Source organism: Curcuma longa, chromosome 3, assembly GCF_044706935.1.
Source record: "Curcuma longa cultivar G26 ecotype Majalengka, Jawa Barat chromosome 3, ITB_CL_G26_1.1, whole genome shotgun sequence".
Classification (NCBI taxonomy): domain Eukaryota; kingdom Viridiplantae; phylum Streptophyta; class Magnoliopsida; order Zingiberales; family Zingiberaceae; genus Curcuma; species Curcuma longa.
The window spans coordinates 4345247-4371529 of record NC_133863.1 but is presented as its reverse complement, the minus strand read 5'-3'; the positions used below and the strand labels follow the sequence as shown (position 1 = coordinate 4371529).

Below are 26283 nucleotides of genomic sequence, written 5' to 3'. Positions count from 1 at the left end.
TATATATATATATTAAATATCTTTATTTATCTTAAATTATTTATTATCTCTATTCATCACACCGCTACTTTTATATATAGCATATTATTTCGAGTTAGATCCATTCCAATTTGATCCCAATTTAAAAATCTAAATCTGAATTTTAATAATCTCATTAACTCAAATAACTCCGATCATCTATTATATTTATAACAACATACATTATTTTTAATAATTAATAATACCTTTATTATTATTTTTTCTGATATGATTTACACTTCTATTTTACTTCTATTTTAATACTTCATTCATACTAATCTTCTGCAGCATGTAGCATCATTAAATAAAATTTAATTTAACTTCTAAATATTAAATTCAATCCAAATCCATTCTAATCTAACTCAATTCAAAAAAATTTTCAAATCAGATTTTGAACCCTAAAACCCTCATTCTAACTTCATAATTTTCAGATCGGCTCAAATTTAATTAGCGGATTGGATTTATTTTTGATATCCTATTCAACCATGTACTCTATGACTAAACTTTATGTTTTCGATAATTCAAAGATAATATTTAATGCAAAATTCAATATAAATTTAAAAGTAAATTAATAGGGATTTTAAAATCAGCATTAACGAGTAAATTAATATAAAATTGCTAATTGTCCGTAAAATCAAGTGTATAAGTTAATTACGAGTCCCGTTTGTTCAACGTCATTGTCCGTTACGCCTTCTGATCTTGTACGCAAGATGACAAACGGAGGCTCCGTTTCCGTCAAACTGTGTGGGGGGTGAAGGTATCCTAGCCAGACGCCGTTACCTTCCGCTTCTCTGTGCCGGCGAAAACCCTGCTCACTTCCGCCCTCCTTCCCGTCGACTCTGGCTTCCGACTCCTTTTCCCAAGCAGCCTCATCTCCAGATCGCTCGCGGCTGGTGCTGCTGTTCGTTTCATCTCCTCTCGCCTGATCTTCTTCGTAATCAGATCTCTAATAACCTTAGGGATAATTCCGAATCTGTTATGTTCTTGGTGTGTCTTGTGCTGCAAGGCTAGGTGTTTTTTTTGCTTCACATTGTGGAGTAATGCGGCGTCGTTAGTTATTTTGCAGGTTTTGTGGGGGACCCTCGGGAGAGCATTCCCTGGTCGAGGTATGATCATAGTATAATTTAGTTTATTTTAATTATATTCTTGAATACTAGTTGATGCTGATGACGTTTCCGTGCTATCCAATCTTTTGACACGATTATTTAGGGTTCTGTTTTGCCTAATACTTCATCCTTAATTTTCTGCAGAACAAGTGTAGGCTATTCCATTTGCTGATATTTATTTTTGATATGTATGAATGCGGAGAGAACTGATAATATGGCTGGAGATGTCTTCTTCTTCTTCTTCTTCATCAATTTTGTTTTTCAGTAGTTAAGATACTTAATGATTGATTAACGTATATTAGAAGCTTCAAACAAAAAATTCATTTGGAATTTAAAAATCCGGATCCATTTTTTCCCCTGCAATTAAAAGGTCAAAAAAGCTAGACCCTTCAGTAATTGCCTTAATTTAGTTCCCAAAAAACAAATATGATATTCATGGAGCATGTTAGGGATGGTAACCACGTGACTGTTTTACCACATAGGATTAGATGACCATTTCTCAGTTCTTACTTTTTTTCATGGGTGCAGCAACTAGCAATATCTGATTCGGGGAAATGAAAGATGTACTTATTGGCGAACCTCTTATCTATCAGTATTTCCATAATGCATATTCCTTTTGTTGTATTTTGGCTTCCTATAAATAAGTTTTATTTTGTTCCCTAGTGGCCAATTTTCCATCTTGATTTCATGGTATTACTGCACAGTTTCCCTTCTATTTTCATCCTGCTTTGCTGCTTCCATCTGCTGCATGTCCTTGAAGATGTAATTACTGAGAACACTTGAGTTGGCTGCTGGTCTATTCAGTTTCCCTTCTTTTTTCATCCTGCTTTGCTGCTTCCATCTGCTGCATATCCTTGAAGATGTAATTACTGAGAACACTTAAGTTGGTTGCTGGTCTATTCTTTTATTGCTGATTGGTGCTTGAGCATGAAAGATAGTAACATTCTATGGTTATTCAATATATTTATTATATACTTGTAGAAGGAATTTGTGATGGAAACATCTAACATTCTTTGGTTATCATAGATTAGTTCCTTGTGATCTATTGTTATGTTAGCACATTGCTGACACTTTTTTTTGAATAAGGTTTCACTTTTAGTTTGCTCGCTTCTTAATATCTCATTGCTTGATAATTGTAGGTGTGTTTTTGTAGATGGCTCCCAGTAAATGCAAACCTCCTGGAGATGAAACTCCTACCACTGTGGCACCTTTGAAGTTCTCAAGAAGAATGTTTGAGAAGCTCAACACTGTTGACCAAAGAATGATGCTGGAGATTGACAGTAGGGAAGTTTATTTTTTGATCATGCATTTTTTGTCATCTGGGCCATGTAAGAGGGCATATGAGCAGCTGCGGAATGAACTTTTAGAGCACAAACTTTTACCTAGAAGGTACCATGCTTGGTATTCACGTTCTGGTGCACCAAGTGGTCATGAAGATGATGATGGCTTGTCACTACCTCTTTGTTATATTAAGTTGACTCAGAGGTATATAGAGTAGTATAGTTTTGTATTTTTCATGTTTTCTTGCCTGACAAGCTAAATATTCTGATTTTTTTTCTTCATAGCTTGACTGTTAGTTCTTTTTAGGTATCCTCATATTGAAAAGGATCACTTAGTAAAGCTTTTGAAACAATTATTAGTTAATTCATCTCCTTTACCTGCCATGATTGGAGGAGTTCCAAGTGCTGCTGTTTTCCCTACACTTATGGGATCTGGTTCCTTCTCTCCTCTCGCTTGTATGTAAACAATTTTACCACTACTATGTTCCTAATTCAGTAGGTAGAATTCTATTTGATCTGTTATTGAATTCTTGTTAATGCATCAAATCTTTTGGGTGGAAATTAATGCATAGAATGGAAATCCATTTGCTTTACATTTAACCTTTTTCTTCTTATCTCCACTTAATTTTGATATATCTTTTATGTTGAAGTTCTCACACCCTGAAACTCACTTTTCTACATGCAGCTGATAGAGATAAAGATATTAAAAGCTCCAATAAGTTGCCACGATACTTGCGTTGGCCACATATGCATGCTGGCCAAGTTCATGGATTAAATTTAAGAGAGATAGGTGGTGGTTTCACAAAACACCATCGTGCTCCATCGATTCGTGCTGCATGTTATGCAATTGCTAAACCAACAACTTTGGTACAAAAAATGGAGATCATAAAAAAGTTAAGGGGGCATCAGAATGCTGTCTATTGTGGTATGTTTGATTTACCTTCTCATGATTAGGTATTTGACTGAAATTCTCAATTTATTTTATGATTATTTTAGAGTGATAAAGATGGAATTTATGTTTTACATATTAGTTTTGAGTAACTTTTCTATCGGGTTGTGCATAAACATATTAGGTCCTCTTTGTTCAATTTCAAATGCTTTGCAAGTAACTTGACTTCTCCTTATACAAGTGGCACATTTGCATGTCAATGTTGTTCCTCCAATTTGTGAGATGGGTTTTTCAATCAGGACTTTATGTTTCTAAGTTTTTGTGTTTCTTTTGGAAGGAATTCTGATCATGAGCTCCTAAAGGATACATCATTACTTTTCTTTTGTGTTACTTCTAGCCTAATACATCCATTGAGCAATGTGTCAGAGAATAAAATTTCCTTTTGCATAGAGTTGGCTGCATTGTGTGCCACTAATTTAAGAATTGGTTGTTGGGGAATTTGTGTTCGTATTGGATTTATTTGTTAAGTCAAGGGCAAACTGTTTTGATCATTTTTTCTTCCCAGATGTATTTTTCCATTAACACCAGGGCAGTATGTCAAATTTTGGCAATTCAATTAGCCTGTGGGATTTAGCTTTATGGATACTTGCTCACCTTTTTACCTCTAAAGTTTAGAGGATGAGAGTCATGCCAGTTCGTAGAACTTAATATTCCTAATTTTTTGATTGTTTCCTCCAAGTACATTGGCCTTATTTTGATTGATCATTCCTATTCACTTTTGATGAGCCTTTGTGCAATGGTAATGTTTCCATTGCAACCTGAGTTAGCCAAGATCTAGTTATTAAATGTATAATTCTGTGCTAAGCGAGGGTATTCATAGACATTGGCCTTATATTCAATATTATACACTGGGGTTGCTTATTTTTTACTTCCTTTGAAGTATTTTTTGAACACTTGTGGGGCTTCATATGATTTTTATATGTATGTATACATAGTTTTATTTATCACTTTTACATTTTTTTCTTATCATTGGAACCCATAGAACTTTTTCTAGGCTTATTTATTATGAATACTGTTTGCATGACAAAGATCGAGCCCAGCGGAATTAGATACTTAATTGTTGAGGTCCATTTCTTTTTACCATCCTATCTAATTTACTTCTTGCATTATTATACTAACATTGAAGCTTTTAATTTTGAACTCTTTTTTATGAACTTGACATGCCGCTTTTTATTTTTTCTAGTTCTTTATTCTAACCGTCTTTGTGATTCTCTCTCTATGTTTGGTGGCTTCTGGTTTCCATTTTTTATTTAAAACTCTTTACAAGTTTCAAACTAGGTGATGCAACATAATATTTTGTGCAATTGTAATTGTAGCTACATTTGATCGTTCTGGGCGGTATGTAATAACTGGGTCAGATGATCGCCTTGTGAAGATCTGGTCAATGGAAACTGCATTTTGTCTAGCTAGTTGCCGGGGACATGAAGTGAGTCTTTGATCCAGCAATGATGTTCTTCATATTTGGACGTGGGATTTCATTCTTCTTTCTATTCACTTGATATTTTTCTGTTATAAATTTGTCTGCATATATATAGGGTGACATTACTGACCTGGCTGTGAGTTCAAATAATGCTGTGGTGGCATCTTCTGCAAATGACTTTATCATTAGAGTTGTTAGTCCTTTTCATTTTGTTTTTTTTTTGAGAAGTATTTACTTGACTTGTCTGTATTATGCTTCTGAGTTTTGATAGTTCTGGCTTACGAATGCAGTGGCACCTACCTGATGGTCATCCAATATCAGTTCTGAAAGGGCACACTGGAGCTGTAACTGCCATCGCCTTTAATCCCAGACCTGCTGCTGTTTACCAGCTACTCTCGTACGTGTTTTCATTTCGCTGTGTTGTTTTTTGTTGGTTCCTTTGGTACTGGGGGATGCTCTTTTTTGGCCTCTCCTATTTATCTTATTATCCTTTATGTCAAGATGGAATTGTGCTATTCAGATTAAAAAAAGAGATAAATACACTCACATATAATAGCCATTGCCTAAATCTTCCATGCAAAAGTAAACTCTGAAGATGGAGTTGATCTTATCTTTGAAAGAGTCAATGTAATATTCCGCCTTAACTTTCTCAAACTGTAGATAATGTTAAATATTAAAGTTTGTGAAGCTGTAGTGGTACATGACTCTGATGCCAATTCTCTTTGCTACTGCTACTGCTTTAGTTGATATATCTCCTCTTTCCCTCTCATCTCTTTTTAGTTTTGTTTCCTCTCCATGATTGACAAACATAATTGGATGAATTGTGGGGAGAGGATCTTGCTGTTTCAGCAAGCACAGTTTTGTTGGTGCTTCTTTTACCTTCCCTCTTTTTTTAGCGATTTATCTCCTCCCTATGCTATCAGATGGAATTAAAGGATGAGAAATAGTAAGAAAATCTTCCTCTTTTGGATTGGTTCTAGATAATTTCAATCGAGACATGTCCTTAATGTAGGTTCCATCAAAACCATGTGTCGACACGAGTGGCTTATTGACATTTACCTTGTTGACCAAATATTGTGATCAATTGGCAATTAGAATGATAGATGTTTTTGACTATGCTTGCCAGTTCTAATCTGCACTTGAACCATGCTTTGGTAATAATTGAAAATATCTTAATAAGACACTTGATGGGTTCAATTATTACTGCTAAGTTATAATTTGTTTAGCTGAATATATTAGTTGAGGATGTCGAGTGGTAGAGAGAGAGCAAACAAAAATCCACAACATAATTTAATATAATTTAGGAGATTAGATGTTATTTTTCTATATAATATTAAATTGAGTTCAGATGCTAAGGAATAAAATTCACGTAGCCAATCCTAAATAACCAGTTCACGGGTTTTTATTTGTAGATGAACTAGGCAAACCTTTTTGGTTGGCTTGTTTAAAGTACTATTTATATAAAGCAGATTATAAGGAAAGTGCTGGAGCTATGTATGTCTTGGACATGGAATGACTACTTAATTGGCATAAACACCAGCTCTACTATTCAACTGGCCTAACTTGTTCAATTAGATGGTGAAGGAATAACATATAACATGTTTGATTCAAAGATTAGAAAATAAGGTCAAGCTTTGCAGGTTTTCCATTTTGATCAGTTTCACTGGTCTTGATAGCTGAAAAATCAGATTTGATTACATTTAGCATGCTAAATAATGTTAATTTTATTTTGCCTTCTTTATGTTGTTTGTGAGGATCCTTTTCTCGGCAGATCCTCTGATGACGGAACATGTCGTATATGGGATGCCAGGCAATCAAATGCAAAGCCGCGTATTTACATCCCAAAGCCTTTAGTTACTTTAGCTGGTTTGTTTTATTTGCTTTTCATGAAAATTTATTCCTTATTTCTTGTTGATTTAAAAACTGAGTCAGAGTGATGAGCTAAATGCCAGGAAAGGTCACTGATCCCTCTCCTAGTGCTGGTCAACAAACACATCAGATCCTTTGTTGCGCATTCAATGCTAATGGAACTGTATTTGTTACTGGTAGCTCTGACACATATGCCCGGGTATCTTATCTTTTGTACATTTTTTTTAGGGGTTTCTTAATTTTCTTGCAATAAATGCTTCTAGATTGTAATGCTACAAGTTCTTACATGCAAGTTATTTTGAAGGTATGGAATGCTTATAAGAGCAATTCGGATGACCCTGAGCAATCAAACCAGGAGATGGATCTTTTATGTGGTCATGAGAATGATGTCAATTATGTACAATTTAGGTGAGCCGGTTAAAGCTCATTTTTTTTCTTTTGGTTAAAGTTCAATTTTATTTTTTGCCGTTTTGATTGTGACTTTTCTTTTATCAAGTGGTTGTGCTGTGGGATCTAAATCTTCCCTTGGTGATGCTCTGAAAGAAGATAATCTTCCTAAATTTAAGAATTCCTGGTTAGTTTATGTTGGTTTTTTTGGTATTGTCAATTGTATTTTTTTTTTCCTTTTGGAACATTACATAGTGGATTCTGAGCCTTGGCATCAAAGAAAGCTGTTTTTTTAGCTGATTCAGAGTATACATATCAATTGGGATTTCTTTTTAAATAATTTTTAGGTTCACTCAAGACAACCTTGTTACCTGCTCACGTGATGGCAGTGCAATTATTTGGATTCCAAGATCCCGACGATCTCATGTGAGGAAATCTTTCATAACCATTTTTAATCCTTAAACTTTCTCTTTATACTGTTGCGAACTTGTTTGGCTCATTCAAGGAAAAAGATCCTCAATGATGTTTTGAGCCATGCAAAACTACTTTCCTCATTGTCTTGTCTATTTCATTGAAACTTTCTTTTGAATCTCTGTTTCTACTCATACTAAGTTTTCCACTTGAAGTAAAAGGTTCATCAAAGTTTTGTATTTTCTGTTTCTTACATTATTTGCACTTGTCTAATCATCATATCATTTGTTAGGTAAAACTTAGTTTTTTATTATCTGTTTCTTACATTATTTGCGCTTGTCTAATCATCATATCATTTGTTAGGTAAAACTTGGTTTCGATTGTAATAAAATTTGGGTGGATGGATGCTAATTATTAACCAAAATTCTTCCAGTGTGATTTCTTTGTCAAATTTTAGTAAATGAATTTAGAACAATCAGTCAATGTGATTGATAAAACCTTTGTACGAAACAAGTCATGCAAAATGCAAAAGAAACATTGTAGTTCGCATTCTAATCTTACTATTATATATTGAAGTTTTTTTTTCATGATTAGGTCAAAAATGAAATTTATACTTACATTTTATGCTATGAAGATAGAATTAAAGTATTTATCATCTTATATATCCTTCGTGAATTGACTACTAAATTTTCTTTTAAGTTTGGTAGAAATAGTAGGACCCATAATTGAGTTGAGATAGCTATCTCCTTGAATTATGAATAAAACAAATTTTCCAATAGAATTAACATCAAATCAACCTTTCATTAGTATGATGAACAAAATTTTGCAAATTTCTTTGAAGGCATCAAAATAGTGCTTAAGGGAAAACTGCAATTTTGAAGTCTGGAAATTTCACTCCAGTAATTTGGTCATTAAGTTTAATTCCTAGCAAGTTTGTCTAAGTTGAACAAAGTTAACACATTTAGATTTTACTGCTGAATATGAATTTTATCATTGTTCTAGTTTTAAATGGGCTCTTAACTTTGTGTAAAGAAGATCTTTCTGAAATTATTTCTTCTAACCATAAACCCTAAACACCTGTAAGGACAAGGGAAGATGATGATTTACTTAATGGTTATGAATTTATGTTTTTGTCATTGTTAACCTACATTGGTAAACACGTTAGTTTCCATTGGTCTGGTAAAAGACTAATACCGCTTCTAGCAACATGGGATATTGTATCATTGTGCATATTTATTTTTAGACTATACTGATGTTACTGCTTAGAAGGGGAGCCTTGGAGCAACGGTAAGGTTGCTGCCATGTGACCTAGAGGTCACGGGTTCAAATCCTGGAAACAGCCTCTTGCCAAAGGCAAGGTAAGGCTGCGTACAATGGATCCTTTCCCCGGACCCCGCATGGCGGGAGCTTCGTGCACCGGGCTGCCCTTTTTACTGATGTTACTGCTTGGGATACTGCACTAGTTGTACTGTTAACCTGACAGATGTTAGTACCAGACTGGGATTCTAAACCATGGTTTGCTTTTATTCATGATTAAAAGTTAAGGATCGAACCTTGTTACAAGTTTGTTCCTTTGTTACAAATCTTTTATTGGATTTCATATTCTTGTTTCATTTCATTTTTCTGAAGTGCTTGCTCTGTACTTTGGTAGGGAAAAGTTGGGCGCTGGACTCGTGCTTATCATCTTAGAGTCCCTATGCCACCTATGCCTCCCCAACCTCGTGGTGGTCCTCGTCTGAGATATCAACCAACTCCTCGTGGTGTTAATATGATTGTTTGGAGCTTGGATAATAGATATGTGCTTGCTGCTATCATGGGTGTGCATCTTTATTCTTATTTCTTAAGCGATTAAATGTTTTTGTGATAACCTTTTGGATATAAATAGTTATGATGAATGCTAGTAGGTTTTGCATGGGCTATCACTTATCAGACAATTATTGACTTCATGTGCCCCATTAGTCATCGGCTAGCATGGTATTCCATTATGATGTTTTATTATAACATTTCTTATTCTTGCATGCATTGGACATTCCATCGTTTGCAATTTGTACTTTTGATACTTGCATTATTCATCCCTCTTCCATGCCTGTATAGCATCTCCATTGATTGTGTGTAAAAGTGTTTTGAAAGCGGTTCTGTCAGACACCTACATTCATACTAATGTCAGCTACTAATCAAATCCATGTAACATAGGTTTGCATGGTATGCATGGCGGATGACAGTTGGTATTTTTGGTATGATAACTCTTGTCATTTAAATATAGTAATGCGACTATAGTCTGTAAGGAAGGAACTGTGAGCCTTGGAACACAGATTCTGGTGCAAATTAATAGTTTTGAGATTAGTACCACATTTTGTGTTAGTTATCAGCTATTATATAGTGTAATGATTCTTTTTCAACTGAAAAAAGGATATTTTGTTTGTTTGAAATTGAACAGTGGCTTTCTTGTTATATCTTTCAACTCAAAATAGGATATTTTCTCTATGAGTAACTCAGAGAGTTTTCAAATTCTGTAAAACAAGATCATGTTTGCTATCTGTCGAGGATCCCAAGCATTGGACACTGGAAAATGACAGCGGGAAGAATTCCTAATATGATCTGCTTTTGCAATGCCTTATTTCATATCAATAGATGTGAAGACCACAATGCATTTTTTTTAGGGGGGGGGGGGGGGGGGTATTATTCATCCAGATTCCCCCCAAAAATGTTAGGTTCTCAAAAACAAAAGAAAGATGGTATACAAAATATACATACAGATTCCAAAAAAAAAAAAAGATTCTCAAAAACAAAAGAAAGATAGTGTAAAAAATGATGATAGATCTAATGTCTATTCTCCATTATCTCTATCTTAATTTCCAAAGTCTTCTTCATCTCAAGTTGATTTGATGTCATAGAAAAAGCTTAATATTTAGGGCAACTATAGGATTTAGAGGTGACTGCGGCCACGTTTAGTCCCACCTGGATATTTAGTTTTTGAATATCATGCCAGTGTCCTATATATGGTGTGCTAGTTTGTTTAACAGTATATTTTCCCCCCTCCCAGCTAATACAAAAAAAACTCAAACCCAAACAATGGTCTGGCTGGCTAAATTATTATTTTGGGGCGTTTCTTACCTTTCACTTGATAAAATTTCTCCATAAATATATGGATCTAGTAAATATCCAATTCAGTAAATAGAGTATAAGAACATTTGGGAACTGCATCGTCAATTTTTCCATGTTTTGAATACTGGCCTTGATGTTGCCTTAACAACTTATTGTCCATGTGTCTACAGTCAGTTAACTAAAAGTGTAACATGGAACAGATTTAAGAAGTTCAAACTTTTATCTGGTTTTTGCAATTAATTGCATTTTATTCAAATAGATGTTAAGGGCACCCTGCACGGATTTTATAATTATATATGTCAAATTGCAGTGAAAATGAAAGGAAATTTAAGTAACCAAAAGAGGAGTAGATGACCTCAGCCAACCTGATATACAACTTGCATTTTTTTTCTTGTTATATTGAAATATGTATTGCTGATTTTTCAGTAACCTATTAGTCCTTGTTTCAAGCTGAAAATGTGTTTTAATCCCACAGATCATCTTAACTTGGATCCTGATTCACACTATGCCTTCTTGTTCTTGCAATTAGTAATCACATATATTCTTCTTGTTCTGTTTTTCTTTCTGAAAACAAATTGTTTCAATTTTCAGATTGTAGAATATGTGTCTGGAATGCTTCGGATGGTAGCTTACTCCATTCATTGATTGGCCATGAGGAATCTGTATGTATGAAGTATAATATTTTCTCCACTTAATCAATCTTTAATCCATTTTAAATATGATATCTGATTTTGAATTTAATTGTTTACTCTGTGATCATGTCTTTCTCCTAATTATCTAAGCGATTGTCCGTAACTTTTATCGTAGTTTCTCATGATAGCATATCATGTTAGCATCATTTCTTTTCTTTATTTATATGATTTACATACACATTGGATGTATCATAATCTATCATAATAAAGACATATTTGTTCCAACTGTCCAGTTCAACCTAACATGATGAATTGCTTTTGAGTGACCACCTAACACAACATTGCATGTTGGGAGCTGGAAGTGCTCAGTGTCTCTCATGTCACTTACAGGACGACCTAGTGTCACACCCCAAGTTGATCCTTTCCATTGGCAAGAAATGGATTCATTTGGTGGTGTAACAACTCCATCGGCATCCACCTTGCTGTTCATTACAAGAGCAGCAAAAGCAGTAAATAATGCTTGCCACATAAAATTTATCTAATAGACAACAAGGATAAAGGAGTCATTACAATAAAATTGACCATGTAATTGCTTTTTAAGTACATAATAGCAGAAAGAGGAGATAACTAAAATATCCGTAAAAATTAAATGCATAAGGGCATAAACAGATGAAAGCTTCATAAATCTGAAAAGTCTCAACACGTCAGCAGAAAATGCATCTTGGAGCACTTAGCGGCTCATCCTAGCACTCATATGGTTGGAAGATCAACAAAAGAGAGTGTCAGTGGAAGAGCTGAGTAAGAATGCAACAGAAGGATAAACAACAAGGTAGACCAGTAAGCAAACATAACACAATGAGTTCATTTATTCACATTTGTTATATAAATTGAGCGCAGTTACCTATGATTTTTCCCTTGCACTTTGACACTATGCGGAGTGGTACATCATTGCACTCAAATATGAGTTGACTGTTGTAGTACTGGTTGTCAGATAATGCACATTCACCAGTGATTGATTGAATGTGCTATCAGCATAAAGCTTGAGTATTTGCGAATGAGCTCTTTGTTTCTTCACAATTTTCTCATTTGAAATTATGATTTTTGGCACTCACCAATTAACTCTTAATCTTATTCACTAAAATTATATATATATATATATATATATATATATATATATAATTTAAGAGGCCAATTTGATTCAACTCTAAGCAAGCTAGGAATAAGGTCAGATAAGGAGTCCTTCCCTTGAATCTTGATTGTGGTTTTTAGCCATCTTGAGCTAAATAAGTTTCCATCCTAGAGTGTAACAACTTTATAACAAACGACATGAATAGAATGAATCTCATCCTTTAATGTGTCTTGAATAAAGAAATATTTAACAAATTTCTCAATACAGAGGTGGGAGATTCAACCCTTAATGCAAAGGTTGAGAGCACCCTGTTAACACGTATTGAAGTTATCACACTCACAAAAGGACCACGAACGCCTGCTCTCCAGAGATTTCCAATCACCAAAAGACTCAAAAAGACCATAAATAAGCCTTTCAACGACCCCTCAATTTCCTTAAATGTTACTTGTGACATTACCCTAGTGTTAAAACATCCACATGCTACATCATGATACCTTTCGGTTACTTCTCATTTCATCAACATGACGATAAGATCAATATTTTCTTATTGCCAACACCATGAGATACTCTGGTTCATTTAGACTTGTTTGCTATTGTGGTTCTTTTGTGATTTGTTTAGTGCATAGGAAAAATATTAATCTTCAAACAATTTTGCAGTTATTATTATTATTATTTCCTTTGACAATTTTTGTATGCTCGATGTGAATGAGTTTATTTTTTACACAGATTATGTTTGAGAAGCATTTCATGTCTAACATATGTAACCATCACTTTTAATTTTGCATTGAAAATTCCTTCTGACATTACGATGATCTTTTCTCATTAAGATCTCAGTATTTAGCTCTTAATTCTTTTTGACTTGTGATTACAGACATTTGTTTTGGATGTGCACCCTTTCGATCCACGGATAGCTATGAGTGCTGGCTATGATGGAAAAATGATCATCTGGGATGTAGGTGTTTGATGTTGTTGGTGTTTTATATGTATATTATATATACACATGTATACATTCACAATATTGTGTAATTTCTTCTATTATCCCAACTTACACTTTTACCAATTCATGCTACTAGATATGGGAGGGCATGCCCGTGCGGATATATGAAACTGGCCGTTTCAAGTTGGTTGATGGGAAATTCTCACCGTAAGTTATATGGGTTTTAGTTGATTAATGCTACTTGGATCTTTATGCTTTTGATTTTAAGGCTTTGAGTTGATTTTATTTACTGATGCAGTTCCCTTTAATAAATGGTTTGAGCTGATCAGTGCTAGTTAACTTTATGATCTTTATGATTTTGATTTTGCTGTACTGTGGCAGTTCCCTTTTAATACCTATTTTAATATGTTAGTCCCTTAGCAATTTCACCCAATATTGTTGTATCTTTAAGAAGCACTTGTTAGTTAATTGTAATGTTTAATATCCTAACTCCTAACCCCTAAAGCTGAAACCCTTAATATCCTTTGGTTCAGGTTGGCAGGTTGAAACTTGCCATCCGCCAGTTTATTGAAACCAAAATGGGATGGTCAAATGTACTTGTCTTAGCCATGCCACCTGAAATCAAAGTTGTCATAATATTCACAATATATGGGTGAGTTTTGAGTGATATTGTGCGAGTAAAAGAGAAATGGACGGATGAACAATTAGACCTACCTCAACAACCCTGCTCCACTTGATTACCTCAAGCTCTATGCACCAGTAACTCATTAACCCAACCCATGTTCATTATCCATCAGCCTTACCTGTATTTTCAATCAGCAATGAGTGAGAGAGGCGCAGCCCCAATGGCAGGCCATGTCATCTCCTTCCTTTGCTTCTTCCTCTGTTTCTCTTTAATTTGTGTTCTTTTTTTTCTTCTTCTTCCTCTTTCAGCATTGCTGGTACGAGTGCACAATTGATTTATGACAACTTGTATCATGTGTAATTTGTGATCAAATTGAATATTGTAAACCTTGGTTTATAGAATCAGATGACATGTATATTACTTCGAAATATCAAAATTGTTGTAGCATCTACAAAATGTACTAATGATTTTTCTGTCATTGCTTGGCACATCATTAAAAACTTGATTTGTTATTTTTATCTTAATGGTGTTTTTTTTGTCGTCGTTGAATTCTTAAAATGATTGTTTTTGTTATCTATTATGGACAGTTGATTGATAGGACCACCTTATTTAGATTCTTCGTTGGGGTGTCTTCCAAATAGTACAGGATGGTATACCACTCAATACAGACAGGTAAAGGCCATTTGGGTCTTGGCTCCAACTGCTAACTATGAAAAACCATTGAGTTTATCTTCCTTCATTTCAGCATGTTATAACAAAAGACTGGTTATAAATTAGGGTGAAAGTCATGTCCTGAAAACAAACTAAGATAATTGATACAATATGGGGATTCCAAATTGTCACTAGGAGAAGGGCAAAACATAGGGGATGTAATGCTTCCATCTCGAACTTATTAAGAAAGCAAGAACAACAAGCTAAAGTCCAGCTCTGGGGTTTCACTCTATGCAAGGTGCTACTATAGGCTTCATCTTCTTTTCAAGGACAATGCTAAATATGCTTTAGTTGATATGCTGGTGCATATGATCTGTTTGATTTTAGTCCGTTTATGTTCCTTGTGTTGTATTTGTTGAAATTTATCATTTTCTATGATTAAAAATTAGACTGTTGCCTTTGTATCTCGTTAACTTCTATTTCTTTGGAGTTCAGCTGCTTTAGTTTTTGCTCTTGTGCATGACTTTCTCTTTTATTATTTCAAGAATATGGTCTTTTGATTTGTTGATTTTTTTCCTTGATGCTTAAATTGTAAGTTTTTCATTGCTGTGCTAAACCAGAGATGGAGTTTCAGTTATTCTCTCAGATGAAGTTGGTCAAATATTTATCATTGCAACTGGTCAGGGCGACTCACAAAAGGATGCCAAATATGATCAGGTGTGACATTCGATGGCTCATGGTTAGTGGAAGCCAAAATCTTTACTCATATATTTCTGACCTTGACAGTTCTTCCTTGGAGACTATCGACCACTTATGCAAGATGCAAGTGGAAATGTGTTGGATCAGGTATGTCTTTTCCCCATTTTTATCTACTTTGCCAAAGCACATAGTTGATATATTTCACATTCATTGAGTTGCCTGAAATGTGCAAATTTTTATGCCTCCATTTAGGTTGTATTGGTAGGTTTTTTGAGACCGTAATAGGCAATACCAAGCTCACATCTTTCATGGATCTGTGGAGCAATTCTTTTCCACCCTTCCTACCACAACTTTAAGGGCCACCTTATGTGTAAGCAGATTTGTGAGAAATTATTGACATTGGCACTATGAACCCTAAAGTATTTAGTTTAAATATGCTAATAACTTAAAATATTCTCTTTGGATATAGCCACCATAAATTTTGTAGACTAAAGACTTGATATTCCTTACTCAAACCTTTTTTTGTATCTAGTAATGGATATAGTGGAATCCAGCCTCCATAACTACTTACTCAAAATAATGCTAGGATATTTTGTGCCTAATTGACAATTTCATGAGATAGGAAATATATGAGAAAAAAATTGTTGCTTTGTTGTGTTGATACTTTGACATTATTCAACATGCATTGTAGCACACAAAGATGGATTTAAATTTTACTTCTTAAATACGCTTTTCTTAGTTGATTTATTTTAGATGGTTATTGGATTAAAATTTTACTGCATTATATAGTATAGATACTTGACATGCTTCGACATTTATAAATCATATCGAGATCAATTCAAATGGGTTTTACTCTTTCATTAGATTTTTCTATTTAATAACCTATATTAATTAGACAGTTGAATGAAAAATATATTTTTTATTCATTCTCCATGTTACTTGAATTCAAGTATAAGTGTTTGTCACGGGTGTAGATGTAAGTCTTTGACATGTCTATTCTGTTTTTTTTACACGTGGACTCAAGTGTCCATTTGGAGTGTTAGTGTTTTGAGCGCTAATATCAGACATGGGACAAAGGCAGATGAAGAATCCAAGATTTGAGTTCATTGGTATTTCAATATTTGTTGATATGAATTTATATAACTTTTATTCTATAATCTTCCATTTGTTTTTTTTAGTATTAAGATTATAACAATTAAATAGGAATTGTTGTGAGAAGCAAGGATAGATAGGTCTTTTCTTTTATGTTATTAGGGTTAACATGACTATATAAACCCTATCTATGTATTCTTTTTCATTGAAGAGATAATTTTAATATGGTATCAGAGCAAGGTTTCCCAAAACCCTAATTGTTTTTTCCCTCTCTTCTTTTCTCTTTTTTTTCCCGCTGACCGCCGCTGCCAATCCTCTTCGCGACGCAACTACCGACGCCTTCTGCTCGACGCCATATCCTGCCTTGGGGCTGTCGGCGTCACCCCTCCGTCGCAGCGCCGCCGCTTCTCGTCCTCCTTCCTTCTCAGCTCCTCTCGTAATCTCGGAGACACTAGCCGCTGTCGCTTGCCGGCAGCCCTCGTCGCCGCCTTTCGCTGTCACCTCCGGGAACCTTGTGGCGGAAGCACTTCCCCTAGAGATCCCGACGCCGCGAGCCTGCTGCTGCCCGTGCCTCCACGCCATCAGCCCTTCGCCCGCCGGCCGCCTTGCTGCTTCACACGCCTTGCCAAGGGATTCACTCAAACATATGGGGTGGATTACTTGGAGACTTTTGCTCCAGTTGCAAAGTTAAATTCGGTCAGAGTAATTATTTCTCTTGCTGCTCAATATAATTGGCCTCTATTTCAGCTAGATGTTAAAAATGCCTTTTTGAATGGTGACTTTCATGAAGAAGTCTACATGTTGCCACCTCCTGGAATTGAAACAAAAGGAAAAGTTTGCAGACTAAGAAAAGCTTTGTATGGACTTAAACAATCTCCTAGAGCATGGTTTGATCGGTTTTGCAAAGCCATGACATTGTTTGGTTTTAAACAAGGAAATGCTGATCATACACTTTTTGTTAAAAAGAAAGATGGCAGAACTACTATTCTCTTGGTTTATGTTGATGACATGATAGTTTCAGGTGATGATGAAGCTGAAATCCAGACTCTCAAGTCCAAGTTAACATCAGAATTTGAAATTAAAGATCTTGGAGTATTGAAGTACTTTCTTGGTATTGAAGTTGCTCGATCTCAAGGAGGAATTTATATGTGCCAGAGAAAGTATGTGTTGGATTTACTCAAGGAGACAGGGAAGTTGGGTTGTCGACCAACATCTACTCCTATAGAAGTAAATCATGATCTTACTGATTCTAATGGGGAAGATCTTACAATTCTAGAAAAGGGAACGTATCAAAGGTTGGTTGGAAAATTACTATATTTGTCTATGACTAGGCCTGATATCACCTATGCTGTTAGTGTGGTGAGCCAGTACATGCATGCTCCTAAAACTGTCCATATGAAGGCTGTTGATAGGATTTTAAGGTACTTGAAGTCATGTCCCGGAAAAGGCTTACTGTTCAAAGGAGGTGGGAATCTGAAAGTGGAATGTTATTCTGATGCAGATTGGGCTGGTTCTCGAGATGATAGAAGATCCACTTCTGGCTATTGCACTTTTTTGGGAGGAAACTTGGTAACTTGGAGAAGTAAGAAACAAAATATTTGTGCACGGTCTAGTGCTGAAGCAGAATATCGAGCCATGACACATGGTCTTGCAGAAATATTATGGTTGTGTTTTTTGTTGGAAGACATGGGATTAAAAGCAGAATTACCTCTCTAAGTTATATTGTGACAACAAGGCTGCAATCAATATTGCAAATAATCCAGTACAACATGATCAGACTAAACATATCGAGATTGATCGTCACTTTATTCGAGAGAGACTTGATTCCGGAGAGCTATGTTTGCCTTATATCAAATCTGAGGACCAACTTGCTGATATGTTTACGAAGGTTATACCCCAAGCTATGTTTAATTCTGTTCTTAGCAAGTTGAACATGTTTGATATATATGTTCAACTTGAGGGGGAGTGTTGTGAGAAGCAAGGATAGATAGGTCTTTTCTTTTATGTTATTAGGGTTAACATGACTATATAAACCCTATCTATGTATTCTTTTTCATTGAAGAGATAATTTTAACAGGAATTAATATTTTTAAGAAACCAGCTAAAAATGAAAATTATATCAATTCATGCTGATGTGTGTTAAAGAGAGCCAAAGTCTGCTGAGTACCAATATGATACTTATCAACTTGGACATGTCATATAGGAAGGTATGCTAATTAATATTAGGTTTTGGTAATTGAGAATAATATGTTTTGATTATGTTGTCTGACATGACATGAGATTTCAAATTGTGCTTCAAAAAGCGAGAGCATTTTTCTTCTTCGGATGTCTCTTCTAATTAACAAGGAAACAATCAAGTTTTTACAAAGAAAAAAACACTATCATGTCAATTATACTATCACTGTGCGAAAATGGGAAAAGAATGTGTGTCACACTCAAAGTCAACCCTTTCCCTTTGTTGGACTAAGTTCAGTCAATGGCACAACAATCTCATCAACATTTGTTGTGTTGGTCATTGGAATAAGTAGCAACAACACTAATATAATGTATACCAATTATTCAGTTTTTATCCACTAATCTGGAACACAACAAGAGATATGATAAAAAAAATTATTTGAACCTTTATAATAAGCATAATGGTCATTTTCTAAGTACGCACTAAATATTAATTTAAAGGTTCATATAGTTCTAAATGCAGAATATAATGTAGATAAACTAAACAGAAGCTCCTTAAGTTTGAAAAGTCTGAAAGCACCAACAACAAATATAAGAGTACCCAGTAACTTATCCTAGCACATGCTTCAGGAGGATTGAGAGGCAAAAAATAAAGGGTACGCCAGATTGGAAGAGCTAAGTGAAGATGCAGCAATAAGGGATAAATAACAAGTTTGAACAATAACAACCATTGCTATATCTTTATGGTAACATCATTTATTCACAATTCAATATTGGGTTTAGTGTGAGACCAATAGATTTCCCCTGCACTCCAACATAGAGTGGTATTCTGTTTATGCTCAAATACACACTTTCATAGCACTAGCAGTCCAAAATTGTACGTTCATCTGCAACCAATTGGCTATTAATAACAATGTAAAGTATACTAATATTACAGAAAGACTAATGAAATAATGACTCACAAGGACTTCGGCCACACTATTCATGAACAAAGGAGGGTTACTTAAGAAACAAATAGATTTTGATTCAACTCAAGTAAATTAGCATTAAAAAGGTTTACCTCTTGCTGGATCGTGATTTTTGACCATGGTGATATAACCAAATTCACCCTAGCCTTCATTGATCTCTTTAACAAAAGAGTATAAGTAAAAAATTCTCCCTTAATGAGGTAAAATAGTCTACTTTTGATATGTGAGTTGAGAGCATTCTATTAGACACATAACTTTGTTTCACTAATCACTACCAAGTTTCCTGCTTGCTCCTGTACATCATAGTATTTGTTTTGAATGTATATGTTTAAAAAAAAAAAATAATGCAGGAGACCCAACTTACGCCACACAGGAGGAATATTCAGGATTTTCTCTGTGATTCGGGTATGCATTTGTGCAGATGGATGTCGTATGAGCTGTCACCACTTATTTGAAATATTTGATTCCTTTATATGGTGAATTCACAATTAGTGTATTTTTCTGTCAGGTATGATTCCATATGCTGAACCTTACCAGAGCATGTATCAAAGACGCCGCTTAGGTATTCTAGGTATTGAGTGGCGCCCTGGTTCACTGAAACTTGCAATTGGTCCAACCTACAACGCTAATACTGGTGATTTTCAAGCACTACCAATTCTGGATCTAGAGCAGTGGGTTGAGCCTTTACCAGAGATTGTGGAAGCTATAGATTGGGAAGTAGAAAATGACATGCAGAGTGATGATGCTGATTCTGAATATAATTTAACTGATGAATATTCCAACCAAGCTGGCCAAGAAAGTTTGAGCAGCAGTTCATGTGGGGAAGCAGAAAGCAGTGCCGGAAATAGTGAAGGCGATAATGATGGAAAGGTAGGTGTTAAGAGATCTACAAGGGAAAAGCACACATACGAAGTAAGATTCACTTTGCTACTTATTCATTCTTCTTTTTTGCTCCTTATTTTAAATATTTTATTTCTTTATTTTTGTCAGACTGAGCTCACAACTTCATCTGGTAGGCGGGTAAAAAGAAGAAATTTTGATGAATGTAATGGTGCTGCTGTGTCAAGGTCTCACAGATCTAGGATGTCCATGAATGGGCGTTTGAAAAGATTGAAAGCCTCTAAATCAGAGCCTTCAAGGCCACAGAGAATCGCTAAGAAAAATGCTCTTACTTTCTTTTCTAAATTAACTAGTGTTTCTACAGATGAAGATCATGAGCCAGACAGTAATTTCTCTGAAAGTGAATCAATGCTCCCAGATTCAAAGACCCAAAGTTTCGAGTCTGAAAGATCACTGAAATTTAATCCGGCCAGTGGGGTGAAGAAGGAAAACATCAAAGATGAGTATGAAGACGCTGCAATGCCTTCTGAAGTCATCAATAAACAGGATAGTCCAGTAAGCAAGAGGAGGTTGGTCCTTAAGCTGCCACGTCAAGTTGTCTCTGGAACTGTGATATCTGAATGGCCCAAACAGGATAGTTTGTCTATATCCTTGCCCACAACTAATTCTGTTGTCAATAGCTATAGTAGACCTGAAAGTGACATAGCTAAAACAGTCAGCTTGCAGAATGAGATTTCCTCCTCCCACCATCACTTCTTGGCGGATCACCAAGCCAGTATGATTAAATGGGGAGAAGTTAAGCAGCGCTCTTCAAAACGCCCAAGAGTTGGTGACATGGTAACATGGGCTGCTGCAAATACAAGTGCAGATGACCTTAACACAGCTGGAGGTGACACTATTGGAATTATATCTGAGGATGAGTGTCGAACCTCAATTTCTTGGAAACAGACTAATGAGAATAGCAATGACAGATATGCAGCAAGAAACAAAGGAGTGGATGCCACTCCACATCTGCCTTCTCCTGAAACTATGTCTTTGGTTCAGCAATCTTCAATTTATATTCATGAATCAGAACAGGTGTTGCTTTCACACAAGTACATTGACATTAGAAATGAATCAGTTGAAACAGAGAATGTAAATCCTGTTAACCATGAATGCAAGGTTCTTAATGAATCATCTGATGTATATGAACTGGTTCCAAATAAAGATGTCAATTATTTTGGCGGCAAGTGTAGTTTTGATGTGGACCCTCAGGTAGACAAAACTATGAAGACCACTCACCCAAAGGTACGGTTCAAGACAAGAGGATCAGTACAAGAGTTTAATAGTTCATCCTCGAAGTTAAAATCTTCAGTACTGAACAGTTTGAGGAGCTCAGAGGATGAGTTTGTCTCAGACACTACAACCCCAACTGACCAAGATTTGGATTTGGCAGCTGATGAGGATGAAGGGACCAGCAGAAAGAATTTAGAACCTGGAAAATCTAATAATATATTAGAAAATTCTGAAGGATGGACAACCACAAATGCCAGTTTGTCTATTTCCAATGATTGCTTGGACTTAAAGTCTGATAGGAAAATGTATGATTCTGTTTATAAGAGGATGAAGCCATCCAAGGGAAAGGAAAGTTGCATAACTGATGTCCAAATTAAGCAAGAAACTACTTCAGACTCTGTTGATCATGATGAGACAACGTTGCTGTTGAGTGGTAAGATTGGAAATTCTCACAGAACAAGATCCGCTGGTGGAAGGGCTCCTAACCATGATCTAAGCTATAGCATGAATAACTTTGACAATAAAATTTTTAGTTCTTTAGGAGCTTCCACAAGCAGAGGAAAGTCCGCATCTAGTTCACGTGATCAATTTTTAGCTGATGAATGGAAATCAACATCAAAAATGCCTGTTGGTTTAAGATCTGTGAGAAACAGAAGGGAGAACTACAATACAACTGATTTCAGATGTATGGATAAGAAAAGCCACCAATCGTTGCGGAAGCTTTCATGGCTTTTATTGTTAGAGCATGAGGAGTGCTATAGATATATTCCCCAAAAAGGTGATGAAGTGGCCTATCTGATGCAGGTAATTTTGTTTTTGTATCTGGTGGCATTTCATTGTTACAAATAATGTGCTTGTGTTGGTGGACTTATTTATGCTCAACTGTTCTCAGGGCCATCGTGAATACATTGAAAACACTGCTACAACTGAAGTAGGTCCATGGAAATCAATCAAAGGCTTAAAGGCTGTCGAGTTTTGCAAAGTACAAGAACTTGAATACTCTACACTTCCTGGATCTGGTGATAGCTGCTGCAAACTAACCCTCGAATTCAAGGATCCTTCGTCTTGTGGGTTCAAGAAAACTTTCCGAGTCACATTGCCTGAACTCAATGATCCTGACTTTCTCGTGGAAAGAGCACGCTATGATGCTTCCATTGAAAGGAATTGGACCCACAGAGACAAGTGCCAGGTATGGTGGAGGGATGCTGATGGGTCTGGTGGAAGTTGGTGGAGTGGTCGGATCTTAGCTGTAAAACCTAAAGATTCCGAGTATCCAGATAGCCCTTGGGAGAGATATGTAGTACAGTACAAGGATGATTCTTCTGGACAGCATTTACATAGTCCTTGGGAACTCCACGATGTCAATACTCATTGGGAGCATCCTTCTATTAGTAATGAAACCAGAGATGCACTTTTAAATTATATTGCCAAGATGGAACAGACATCAATAAGAAATCAGGTCAACCATGCTTTTAGATGTAACTTTTAGTTAGTAATTGGCATTTTTTCTTCTGAGCATTTTATATTGATCTGTGTTTCTAAATTAGGATTATCATGGTGTTCAAAAGATGAATCAGGTGGCTCAGAAATTAAATTTCTTGAACAGGTATGATATTTATGTCTAAGATTCTGCTTTTGCTTGCTTGTGATTATACAATGAAATTTATAGTTGAAATCAGACAAACCTGCCATTCTTAAGCTTGCAGTCTGGTCGATTCAGTTCATAGCCATGAATAATAAGATATCATGTAACTTTCTTTATTACTGTTCAATCGTAATACAATTCGGGTTGTATCAGATAAAGATTCTATTGATCTTGAATAAGCATATTGTGATATTGCCTTTTGTTGTACTTAGGCTAATAATAAGACTTGTAAAGTTGATTTTTGTATTATGGTCCATGGTTTAGGAAAGCCCCAATCATGGTTCAGTGGCACTGATTTAGATTGAATTCAAATGACTTGAAATCTTAAGTTAATTTAGTGGCTTGTAACTTGTGTCAGTATAATCATCTGTTTTGCAAGTCATAAATATCCTTGGTTAATGTTATTGGAAGACAACAATTGATAGATGAAAGCAAAAATAAAATTATTTCCATTGTAGAGAGGAAGAGGAAGACTAAAAAAAAGACTTGATTAGCAATAATAAAATAAGATAAAATTTATTTATATATAAATGATGATATAATAGGGGATAGAGCCCAATAGTGTAGAAGAATCCATATAATCAACCCCACCTTGTGGGATAAGGTTTGGTTGTTATTGTTGTTGTTGTATTGTAGGGAGAATTTTTTAGTTACTATAATTAAAGCTAAAATTGATATAGAGATATAGTTCAACAATAAAAAGGTTAGAGAACTATCAAGATGGATTAGCAAATAATCTATCCAAGAATTTTAGCTATTTTGGATATTTTATCCAACAAGGAGATAATGATGAGGGATATCATCAATGAGAGATTGAGCAATTAAGTTGTAAAGAAGATTCTAGTGTCTTTCGATCATCATATGCTGCTTATGCTTAAAGAATAATTTTATGAGATTGCAATACAAGAACTATACTTTATGGATCAAGTGATGGGTAGGTAGGATATCAAGTGATATTATGATGGATATGTAAGGTTTACAAAGCTCAAATGAAAAAACACAAGTCCAGGAGCAATTTTGCATTGCTCCAATAAATTTCAAAAAGAAATGATTATATTTATGCACAAGTTGAATTGGTTGGAACTGAAGATGTGAAGGTTAGTAGAAAACTAAAGAAAACTATGATTTAATGTAATTAAAATGCATTTCAAATGATCTAAAAATTAATTACTAGTAATTTAGCCTCTCTATAGATTTCGATGTTGTAGTCAAATCCATATATTTGATCTCAAATAGTTGGGACTATTGGGTCTATAAGTTTATGAATACAAGGTGTGAGATATTTTTCCCATGAGCTTGGTGATCAATATTTTGTAAGACATGTTAAGTTGGAAGAATATGATAAAAGGGTCCACATGACTGCAACTTGAAGTGAGGAGCATCTAATTCAGTATCCTTACCTTGGGGAATGCTGCTGATCCTTTATTTTTTTTTTTGTTATTTTATTAATTTGAAAGTTAAGTTTAACGAAAATTCATTCTTACACGAGTGATGTATTCAAATTTTCAGACATGATTTGTAATCAACCCTTGGATATATATATATATAGAAACGCAATTTTATAATTTTTATCATGTTGTTCGCAGATTCCCCGTTCCACTTTCTCTTGAAGTGATCAAGAGGAGACTCGAAAACAACTACTATCGCACCGTGGATGCAGTGAAGCATGATTCCGATGTGATGATTTCCAATGCCGAGGCACACTTCATCAAAAGTGCGGAGATGAAGTCAAAGATCAAAAGGTTAAAGGAATCGGTAAAGCGTACATTTTCTTCATTGATGGATGAAAAACAGTCAAAGGAGTCTTCGTAGTATAGGGATAAGGCTGCTGCCTCATTGTATATATCTCTGTTCTAACATATTGTTTCACAGACTCTTACTCACGCATCCATTTATTTCCTTGTTAGTTTTGAGGTATACCATACAGAGAGAGTGAGAGTGTGAGAGAGGGAATGAGCTGTCTGAATTCATTATGCCTGAAACATTCACTGTCAATAACATGAAATAGAAAGAAAACTAAACAATGTTGTGACACTTTTATCTACTCCAGTGGTCTCATATGGTCGATCTCATGATTATTTGTGAGAAAGTAAATTGAGAAGTTGTAATTGACAACGACACAGAGAAGAGCATTATCTCGGTTTCATCGAGATTTGATTTTTATCAACTTTAACAAATCTTTTTTATTATAATCAATTTAATTATGTCCTGAGGGCTATGATACTTTTATCATAATCCTAAAGATGATTAATTCGATCTTATTAAAAATTTTCATTGATCATGAAGTAACTTTAAAAGTGTATGTGTGCAATAGTTAATTTTTTAGATTTATTATTTTATTAGAGGAAAATGCTATGTAGCGTGTTGTAGTTAAAATCTCAATGATAAGTATTTAAGTAAACTATTGAACATTTTGTTGCTCATCTTACTCTTATGTAAATAATAAAATTTATTACTTTAGCGGCTTCATATGATTGGTCTCATATCGGTCCCACGACCATTTTGTTGCTCATCTTACTGATTGAACATCTTGTTGCTCTTCTTGTTGCTGCATCATCACCCGGGGCGTGATGCTCCTTTTCGTCCTTTCAATTTCAAGATAAATTTGACTCCTTGTTCTAGGTATTGCATTAAACATCGGTGTATATGGATAATAAATTTTTTAAACAAGTTATAAATTTAAAAATTATTTTTACATAGTAGTTTTAGTTAAAATTGCTATGTAGTAAATTCTTAAACATCAAATTATTATATATTAATTTTGGATTAAAAAATACTTCCTAATTATTTTTTAATCTTTTAGATAATTTAAAAGCAAAATGAATTCTAATAGTATTCTAAAATACATTTATATAGTCAGATTTAAAATTTTATAACACTGATACATTGTCTTTCAACCAAAATTATTACATTATTATTTTATATTTTAAAACAATTTAATTTTGTCCCAAGCCTATGAATTTTATCACTTTAACAACTATCATTTGCTTTTAAAAAATTATTCATTTTGTGATAATTCATTTAATTTATCCTTTTAAGAAATTATATTTTTAATAGTTTTTTAATTTAT

The 26283-nt window shown here is 34.8% G+C and overlaps 1 protein-coding gene across 1 annotated transcript; it reads left to right on the top strand.

The window, feature by feature from the left end:
• The first annotated feature begins 810 nt into the window (after positions 1-810).
• Positions 811-25247, top strand: LOC141823239 (uncharacterized). The gene is made up of 24 exons (XM_074710501.1): positions 811-1124; positions 2264-2609; positions 2712-2860; positions 3090-3329; positions 4670-4779; positions 4889-4966; positions 5064-5170; positions 6545-6639; positions 6726-6841; positions 6947-7050; positions 7139-7216; positions 7377-7455; positions 9092-9257; positions 11137-11207; positions 13178-13258; positions 13380-13450; positions 15140-15236; positions 15306-15365; positions 19804-19858; positions 19962-20365; positions 20444-22372; positions 22461-23027; positions 23116-23174; positions 24800-25247. Exons 2-24 carry the CDS (start codon positions 2278-2280, stop codon positions 25023-25025), a joined length of 5274 nt encoding a protein of 1757 aa, XP_074566602.1. The 5' UTR covers positions 811-1124; positions 2264-2277; the 3' UTR covers positions 25026-25247.
• The last annotated feature ends 1036 nt before the right edge of the window (positions 25248-26283 follow it).

Coding starts and splice junctions, on each gene's coding strand:
- LOC141823239 (XM_074710501.1), top strand. CDS start 2,278: ATGGCTCCCAGTAAATGCAAACCTCCTGGAGATGAAACTCCTACCACT. Junction 3,330..4,669: donor TCAGAATGCTGTCTATTGTG/GTATGTTTGATT, acceptor TTGTAATTGTAG/CTACATTTGATCGTTCTGGG. Junction 19,859..19,961: donor GGATTTTCTCTGTGATTCGG/GTATGCATTTGT, acceptor TTTTTCTGTCAG/GTATGATTCCATATGCTGAA.